At 57.6% G+C, this 9,518-nt stretch overlaps 1 protein-coding gene across 2 annotated transcripts in view; it reads left to right on the top strand.

Moving 5' to 3' along the window:
* Nucleotides 1-1,854: 1,854 nt before the first annotated feature.
* Nucleotides 1,855-9,518, top strand: part of NSG1 (neuronal vesicle trafficking associated 1) — a 30,530-nt gene continuing 22,866 nt past the window's right edge. Inside the window, exons 1-2 of one of the 2 annotated variants that reach the window (XM_007451502.1) lie at nt 1,855-1,983; nt 5,637-5,717. In XM_007451502.1, the coding sequence (XP_007451564.1) occupies nt 1,855-1,983; nt 5,637-5,717 (210 nt within the window). Of the gene's footprint in view, nt 1,984-5,636; nt 5,754-9,518 lie in introns of both variants that reach the window. The other variant, XM_007451501.1, reaches the window with a different exon arrangement.

Raw genomic sequence — 9,518 nt, 5'->3', positions numbered from 1 at the left:
ATCTGCTTGTGCCCTCCCGGGGATTTTTAAATCAAGGTGCCCATGGCCAGGTTCCTAGACTGACCTGGTGGCTCAAGGCTCAGCAGGCAGTGACAGAACAGTGTTCCTGTTCTCTAGCTACACGGAGAGGAGGTTCTGCCGGGGTGCTTCTCTCATGGTTCTCAGGCGGCAGATGGAAAACGCTGGGTCTCAGGCCATCAGCCACGCAAAACAGAATCAGGCAAAGGGTGTCAAAGTAAGACTTTGGGTGACACCTACTCTGTGTCCTAGCAGGGCCCCAGCAGGACACAGGGGCCTGGGAGGTGCCCTTTTTCCAGCAGCAGCCTTCCTCCCGCACCTGGTCTTCCCCGAAACCTCTTCTCATCCGGGGAGTCCTAGGCTAGGGCTGGTTGGAAGTCTATAAAATGGGGCCCTCATCTTGGCAGCTGCGACAGTGGCCCCGATGGGGGGAGAGAGGGCCAAAGGATCGGGTTAGAAACCCGCTTCTTCGTTCCAGGACGCCCCTTCTCTGCGCCCTGGATGATTGAGGCTGCGGCTGCCGGGAGCGGACCCCAGCTTTACGTTCTGACCAGACCAGAGAAACGCTCCAACGCGTCACGCGAAGCGCTCTTTGCCCTGGATACCTTCCCTCCCGCTACCCTGGGCGTCCCCCCACGTCCGGACACCGTCCCCAGCTCTGGAGAGCGCTCCCTCCACATCCTGTACCACCAAAAAACTCCCCCCTCCATTCCCATCCGAGCCTCCTTTCACCAGGGACACGCCCTCTTTTTGTTGGCCTCTCCACAAGCCAGCCACGCACTAACCAGACCACGCTCTCGTCTCTGCCACCGCCCACCTCCTCCTGGAACCCTCCCCCGCAGGACCCTTCCCTATCCTTCAGGACTCCCAGATCGGCTCGGCTGTAAGGGGGGCACCTTTTCCCCCAGTTTGGGGGATCGCTCCATCCCTAGGATCCCCCGCCCCTCTCTCGCTTCGAATCGCTTTGCGCCCCAGCCGCCGCCCCGGGGTTGCGCAGCCCGCACCTCTCTTTACCCCCATCCCCGGCCTCCAGCCCTGTGGCGCCCTCCGAGCCTCCCATCCGGGGCGCGATCCCATCCCCCTTATCTCGGCCCCCCCCCCCACCGCCGAGGTCCCGGCGACGGCTGGGTCCACGGGGAGCGCCCCCTGCGCCCGCCCCGCGCTTCTTTGTGCGGCCGGCGCGCGCGCGCTGCGTCAAGGCTGCCGCCGCCGCCACACGCACGCACTCACAGCGCGCAGTTAACCCCCGGGAGCGGCAGGAAGGGAGGTGGCGAGCGGGGGGAGGGAGCCCAATCGCGCGGCGCCCCCGCCCCGGCCCCGCGCGGCGCCGCCTCTGCCATTGCTGTGAGCGGGAGCGGGCGACGCGGAGGCTCGGAGTGCGGTCGGAGTCCAGACCTGCCAGAGCCGGGCGTGGGGTGAGTGCTGGCCGGCAGGCGGGGCCGCGGGGCGCCCGGGTTGGACCCTTCCGCCGGGGAGCCGGGTACCGGGCCGCGCATCTCCCTAGGTGGGAGGGACAGGGGTCCCTGGGCAGGTCACCGGCGAGGCGTCGCCAGGACCGGGGACGCGTCTAGACCCGCGGGCAGGGGCGGCGCCCCCTCCCCGGCTGCTAGGCGTCCCTGAGCTCGGCGCTTTTGCCCAGCGGGTGAGTCCATAAATACACAGCACTCACCCCCTCCAGCCCTCGGGCCGCGACCTCTGCGTCCTCACGACCCCTCCTCGGAGACGAGGCGGGGGCCGGAGAGCTCGCCGACGCCCGGGACAGCGGGTGGGTCTTGCTCGAGGTGACTCCCGCCCGGCCCTCGCTCCGCAGGCGGCAGCCTCGGGTCTCCCGGAACCATGGTGAAGTTGGGGAACAATTTCGCGGAGAAGGGCACCAAGCAGCCGCTGCTGGAGGATGGCTTCGACACCATCCCCCTGATGACTCCCCTTGATGTCAATCAACTGCAGTTCCCGCCCCCGGATAAGGTGAGAGGCCCCCGGTACCCAGGACCGCCGGGTGCGCACCCCCAAATCTCGGGTGGCGGCCGCAACAAAAGAAACGCGCCGCGTGCGCTGGGGATGCGAACTGGGGGCGGGCTCGGGCGGGGTGGAGGACGCCCCTCGGAGGACCACGTACCCGCGCGGGATTCTGGATCGGGTGATCTGGCCCTCCCCCGCCCCGCCTTAGATGACAGCTTCTTCCTGACAATGGAACGCGGTAGGGGTAGGGTCCCTTCTTGATTTTCGTGGGACTCTTGTCAGAGAGAGGCCCCTGGCCCCTCCACCTACAACCCAGCCCCGTTCGTCCCTGCCCCGGGGTACCAGGAGCTCTGGTTCTGGGGTGAGCCCAGGAGTGGTGCGGCTGTCCCTCGTGCCTTCCCGGATGATGCAGTTTCAGCCCGATTTGCCCCTTTGGGGTGGAGAGGCCCCTCTCCTTGGCCAGATGGGCCCTCCCTAGGGGCTGAATCCCCCTCCTTACCCTCTGCGCCCACCCCTCCCACATCGGCGGTAGATGCGGCAGGGTGCGCGCTCCTACACCGCCTCCTTCCTCTCTTTGTTCCTTTTGTGAAATCTCCAAATAAGCACTCGTGCTTCTCAGTATTAGGGTAACTGGGGACAGCCATTCATCATCCTCTCCTTAAAGCGGGATTTTTTTCTTTTTTTTTTTCTTTTTGTTGAATTTAAGGAATCCCCTCTTTCTTGAATACCGCCTGCAATCAAGTAGTTTGGGTCCATTAAGAACAATATTTTCAAGAGTTAACATTAAAAACGCTTAAAAGTCTAGACAATTATATTGTAAAACTCAAACCTAAAATTATCCACACACATCCATTCTGACCACCTTGCAGCTTTTCAAAATCATCCCAGCCACGAGGAAGCGCACTCTGTTCCCCCAAGTGTGCTGGCGTTAATTATTTCATTTACTGCCTGGCAGGGAGGTTCTGACTCAGGGCTTGTGGGTTATTTGGTGCATGTTGGTGATTACTGGCCGTGGGGCAGGGGTGGGGATGAGAGACTCTCCCTGCCATGGGTCCTTCCTTTCGTTATTCCCATGGTGGGCCTTTTGATAGCCTTACTCAGTTCCCCAAAGTGGTTTTGATTCCCCCAACTCTGTTGTCTGTGTTTGGGTAGGAGAGCAGGGGGCAGGGGCCAGAGCGATGGTGGAACAGGTGTTTTATTTCAAGAAAAGAGGATCAGCTGGTCACAACTGTGCACCTGGGTCAGGCGTCGGTGGTCTAAAAGAAGCTTTGTGGGAGGGGCAGGGCTGCCTGAGGACTCGGCTTCCGCCTCCCCCTTCCCTGTCTAGGTGTCAGACTTGCCCAGTTAGCCCAGCCTGGCACCACCGTGCCCACCTTCCCCTCTTGCCTCAGCCTGTGCCAGGGACACCGCATCCCCAGGAAGTACCTCTATCAGGTGATTGCCTCCACTCAGCCTCCTCTTTCGTCCTCAGTCTTTCCATTCCCGAACCGTCTGGCACATAGTTGGCTTATACCAGGGAGGAGGTTTCAGGCAGGTATGAAATTTTGGCCAGCCAATCAGGCCATCAAGTCTAACCTAAGCAGCTCTGAAGGTGATGAGTCTCCCATCCCTGAGATGCTCCAGAGATGGGCATTCTAGCAGGGAGTGATGGTTGGGCCAGATTTCTGAGGTCACAGATGAGGAAACCGAGTCTCCAGGAGTTTATAGGACGTGCGCAAGGTCACTTGGCTGAAGGCTACCATCCTCCAGAATGCGGAAGCTCTGGCGGGGCCCCTTGCTCTGCCCTGCTTGGAGCCCGACCGCACTCTCACGAGACATCTCTTAACCCGAACAGCGGCAACATGTTGCTCCCAGCTAGGGTTCAGGGAGGTGATGTCACCTGTCCCAGGGGACATGTGTCCGAGGGCTGATAACACAGTTAAGGTTGTAAATAGAATGTGTGCTGAGCACGAGGTTCTGAGGTGCAACAGTGCCAGTAGTCACAGAGCTGGTAGCAGCCTCAGGGCCAGTCTCAGCTGAGTGTTTGAATGCTTATTACTCACCAGGCACTTGTCTGCATGCTTTATGGCTTTCAGTTACTTTAACACACCGACGTTAGGAGGTAACTACCACTGTTACCCCATTTTACAGGTGTGGAAATGGAGACACAGAGAGTTTAAGGAACTTGCCTGAAGCTTGTTAGTGGCAGAGGCAGATGGAATCCGGGCTGATGGGATCCTGACCGGGTCCCCACTGGGCTCAGGGTCCCCACTGGGCTCAGGGTCCCGTGGATTCCCTCCTCCTCACAGTAGCCCTACCAGATAGGCCTTGCACCCATATCACAGGCCGGGAAACTGAGGTTCCAAGTAGCCAAGGGTGTGCTCAGGGTCCCACAGTTACTCAGGTACAGTTGGGGTTCGAGGATGGCAGGGTGAGGCCCAGGTGCTACCCTAGAGATGGGTGCCCCCAGGGTGGGCACGCAGGCTGTCGCACTGAGCGCAGGGAGAGCTGCATGTAACGGAAGGGAGGAGGGAGGCAAGAGTGTGCTTGAAAGGGGTGTGGCCCTTGGATCACTTTTCAGTGTCGCATGGCGTGGGCCACTTTCTTCCTGAGGGTGGGTCTGGTGTCATGGCTCAGTCTGGGAGCGCCCACGGTGTCCTGAGTGCTTGTTCTGTGCTGGGTCCCAGCATCACGGAGGGCAGTGTGTCCCCACGCTGTGGTTCACCCAGTGAAGGGCGTTGTCACTTGGGTGAGGAAGAGGGTGGGGGGCTGTCTCTCTCCAGTCCAACTTCCTGGCTTCTGCTCTAGGGGGTGGGCATTTGAGGACTAGACACACATAGCCCCTGGACACTGCTCCCGGACACCTCGCCTCCGCGTGCAATGGGGACAGAGAAGGAAACAGCCCTGGCAACGGGGTGTGATGGGGGCAGTGATGGTGCGGAGAGGCTGTGAGCATCCGAAGGTGGAGGCTCGAGGGGTGGGTTAGGGCGAGGGGTGGGTTAGGGCGCAGCTGAAGCTGGGGGGTGGGCCAGAGGGGCAGAGGCGGAGCAGATTTCGTGGTTGGAAAAACATCTCCCGATTCACAGCGGAGAGTGGAGGGGGGACAGAGCAGGGAGACTCTTTAAGGGCTGTTGCCAAGACAAGGGAGAGAGGAGGGTGGTGGGGTAGCGACAGATTCCCCAAGGTCGATTTGCTTGAAGGCTGGCTGCCTGCTCCTTCCTAGTGCTGGAGGGAAATAGTGCCCTTGAATCTTCTTGTTTTAGCCGTGGCGGCATATGAAGACCAGTGAAAAAATCAGCGCATCCTTCCCACCACCTGGGCCGATGAAACTCTGGGCAGTGAAGGGAGCGCCAAATTAGGAGTCAGGAGCCCTGCTGACTACTCTCAGCCCTGCCACCTACTAGCTACGTGGCCTTGACCAATGTACTTAACTTCCCTGCCCCTCCGTTATCATTTTTTCCTCCTGGGGCTGCTATCAGGATTATTAATGGTAATGTGCTGAAAGTCTCGGCACAGAGGAGATTTCTAATAAGTGGTGGCTGTTCTCATTCTTTCTGTGAAATACTTGCTGGTGAAATGGTGACTTTGAACGAGGGTTTCCCCACCTGTCCTCTTTGGACAGGTGTGTCTGAATGTATCTGGCTGTACTACTGACTGTTTGCTTCTGTTTCCTGGACAAGGTGGTCGTGAAAACTAAGACTGAATATGAACCTGACCGCAAGAAAGGCAAAGCACGTCCTCCCAAGATAGCAGAGTTCACCGTCAGCATCACCGAGGGTGTTACCGAGAGGTTCAAGGTGAGTGGCCCTGGAAGCGGATGAGATGCTGCTTTTGCCCCCAGGAGGGGTCCACTGAGCTGCAGAGATGACCTGTGGAGTGATGGGAACAGGACGAGACACCGATATGGGCTGACCCCAGATGTGCAAAATTGACCTTGTGGTTTTTAAAATTTCTTCTTTCTTTCCTTTATCTTCCAAAATGATCAATATTACTTACTTTTAATAACGGGGAAGACCCATCCCTAAACTTTCTTTTAGGCAAAGGTTGTAAACATACGACAGATCACTTACCAAACATTAAAATCCCTTCAGTTCCGGAAGGAGGGCAGACAGTAACAAAAGGGCAACCCATCGCACTTACTTAGTGCCAGGACCCAATCTGAGCCTTGGCATATGCAGGCTCAGCTAAGCATCCCTCCCCAGGAGGTCAGTACTATCCATGTAACCCATTTTGCAGATGGGGAGGTTGAGGCACTGGGTGGTCATAGCTCTGCGTGGCAGGACCAGGAGTCAGAGGTGGCCCACTGCAGAGCCCTTGTGTTCACACTCCATCTGACGGGATGTGGAGGGGTGGGGCCTGGCTGGCCCTGTACATGGGTTGCTGGAAGTGCTCACTTTGGGGAGGGAAATCTTGCTCTGGACTGTTTTTCGGGGAAGAACAGCTGCTGAAAGGGGCGGGATTGCAGCCGGGCCTGGGGACAGAGCCTTCTCCCCTGCGTCTGGGTGGCCTCTGAGGATGGAAGCAGCTGTGTTGGTTGAGGAGTAAGTTAGGATATTGATCTTCTGGAAACTTGTTTTTTGGGAAACATGAGAGATGGTAAAATGGAGGCCCTCACCTAGATGCGGAAGGGTGATGTGGGAGACACAAGTAGGTCACCCAGGCCTCGAAGAGTGGCCTTGGCTGGCTCCCTGGTTGCCACCCACGTGGATGTGTGAGCCGCGTCTTTATGCTGGGTGCATGGGCACCTGCCCACCTCCGTGCCCTGCAGTTTCCAAAGCCTCTTTGCATACTGCATCCTGTTTGATCTCCATGACAAACCTGTGAACTGGTTAAGAGATGAAAGTGAAGCCCAAGGAGTGAGGTGGCCTTGTTGGGTGATTGGGGATGCCAGGGCATAATGTGACTTTAAATCCTTCCCATCCCTCCGTGCTGCCTCCCCGGCCTGGAGGAAAACCATACAGGGGCCGGCCAAGCCAGCGGGTGCCGTCAAAGTTGTCATCTTTTGTGTCTGTGGGGTGTTCACTTGCGTTAGCTCATCTAATCCTCCCAGCAACCCTCCCCGAGAAGCAGGTACTATTGGTATAACCCATTCTATAGATGGGGAAGTTGAGGCACAGAGAGAGAGGCCTGCATCTGTGGTTTCTGTTGGTGGCCTAAGGAGGGTGTATAGGTTGAGATGCTCTTCTGGCGGCTCCTGGCTTGGTAATTCATCCGTGTTGTGAGGTTCACGGGGGCCAGGTTGGACTGACCTAAGGTCAGTAGCTCTCTCCCGCTCTGGCCAGCTGCTTGGCATGTGCCTCATCTGCTGCCACTTGCACGACCGGCCCTGTCCACACCTGGGGATCGACCCCTGGCTGAGGCAGAGGTGACCTCAGTTTTAAGGGCATGATAGCCATCATCCCGATGGCAGACACCATCTGGATATCTGAGCGTGTCTGGGTTTGTCATTCCTGACTTGAACTCTGCCTCTCCTGGCCCCGGCATTTTGTGTGTCCACAAAGCAGGGTGCAGTGTGGCACTTGAACAGCTATCCCTTCATCTGTTGGTTGCACGCCAGGCTCTGTCCCCACCTCTGGGGTCCTTTGTTGGTGCTTTTCATGAACGCTCACCTGATGCAGGTCCCCAGGTCCCTTGTTCAAGGCATGGGTGATGCACATGGGCCATCAGGGCTCTCAGCAGCCACAGCTGGCTCCAGTTGCCCGGAACCTGAGGACCCAGAAGATCCGTGCCTGCCCCAGTGGATCGGGCTGTGGTGGCAGAAGACCTGCCTTGTCTGCTCCCACCTCCTGGGATGTCTAAGAATGTCTGAGAAGGTGGTATATGCAGTTGGTGCTCAGTGGATTATTGCAGTGCAGTGGCCATTTCCCTAGTTCTATACATAAACCAGGCATGTCTGTACATTTAGATCTGTGGCCTCCCTGTGGTTCACAGCCACCCGGAAGGGAGCGTCATTGCCTCTTTTGCAGATGAGGCTGTTGAGTCCCAGGTGGTCACCGGGGGCTGCTGGGGTACTCCCCATGACTCTACCTCTGAGGCCAGCACCCTTCCTCTCATCTCCTGCCATACACACCTCCCTATGGGCCCCAACTTCCAAGTCCCAGACCCCGTTCCCCTTCCATCACCTTCCAGTGCCAGCTCAGATATCACCTCTGCCGTGAAGCCTCCTGGGATTAACCTCATTCTCCTGGTGTTTCCACCCCCCTTTGTAACGAGGCAATAACAGCATCTAGCAGTAGTGGAGTGCTCCCATGAGCCAGACTCTGGGTCAAGCTGGTTACGCTTATGATCTCATTTTATACTCAGAAACCTCACGAGGCAGGCACCATTATTATCTCCACTTTACAACTGAGGGAAAACCAAGGCAGAGATCTTGAACCCAAGCAGCCTGCTCTTGGCTGTAACGCCTGAGGTCCACGTGGCTTCTGGAGGACACATTTGCATGGGATGCTTTCAGCCCCAGGCAACCTGTTGCGCTGCTGGATTGTTCTGCTTCTAAGAAGCCTTTTCCTTTGTTGATTCAAAGCGAGAGAGAGGCATGGACATATATACACTACCAAATGTAAGGTAGATAGCTAGTGGGAAGCAGTCGCATAGCACAGGGAGATCAGCTTGGTGCTTTGTGACCGCCTGGAGGGGTGGGATAGGGAGGGTGGGAGGGAGGGAGATGCAAGAGGGAAGAGATATGGGAACATATGTATATGTATAACTGATTCACTTCGTTATAAAGCAGAAACTAACACACCATTGTAAAGCAATTATACCCCAATAAAGATGTTAAAAAACAAAACAAAACAAAAAAACACTTCCCAGTGACTGCTGCCCTGTGGCCTCGATCCGAACACAAGTCGCCCTCCTTCCCAGCAGCCTTCGGATATGGGGGGGCCCACGTACCCCGAGTCCTCCCCCGTGTAAGCATCATTTTTCTGCCTTCCTTTCCTTTTATGTCACAGTGACCAGACCCCTTTCCCTGGCTCATGCTTCTCTCTGGGTGTGAGGCCTGTGACCTGGTGTCCCTGTGAGTGGGATGAGTGTCCAGTGGGGTGGCCCTGGTAAGCAAAGGCCCCCTGACCTGAGTTGGTGACCTGGGGGAGAGACAGAGCATAGCACCCCCTGAGCCACCGTCAGGCAGAGTGCAGGTGTGGGGCTCTGGGTGCAGATGGAACTTTCCAGCCCCTCTGTGTCGGGCAAGAGAGGAGCTCCCTGATGCCTCCCCTCTGGTGCTGGATACGTGTGCAGTGACAACTCCATAAGTCAGGGGATGGCTGACTGGGCTGTTGGCCCCCAGTGATGGGGACTTGGTGAGATTTCCAGGGACCCTCGCTTGTTGGGTAAGTTTGATGGCAGCTCCTGAGGGAGCCCTCTCTGCGCCATGAGTGGGTGTGAGCCCTTTACAGGTGATCACGCATTCAGCAGGTGACCTGCCCAGGGTCCCACAGTCAGTGCGAGGGGACCTGGCCAGCTTGACCCAGAGGCCTGTGGGCCTGGGTCGCTCAGCTGAATGACCCGCATCCTGCACACCTCCTGCCTTTGCTCCAGGGCCCTGCTGAACAGGAAGCTGGTTT

This window comes from Lipotes vexillifer, unplaced genomic scaffold (assembly GCF_000442215.2).
Source record: "Lipotes vexillifer unplaced genomic scaffold, Lipotes_vexillifer_v1.1 scaffold1417, whole genome shotgun sequence".
Classification (NCBI taxonomy): domain Eukaryota; kingdom Metazoa; phylum Chordata; class Mammalia; order Artiodactyla; family Lipotidae; genus Lipotes; species Lipotes vexillifer.
Note: the sequence above shows the minus strand (reverse complement) of the source record. Positions and strands in the feature narration are given on the sequence as shown.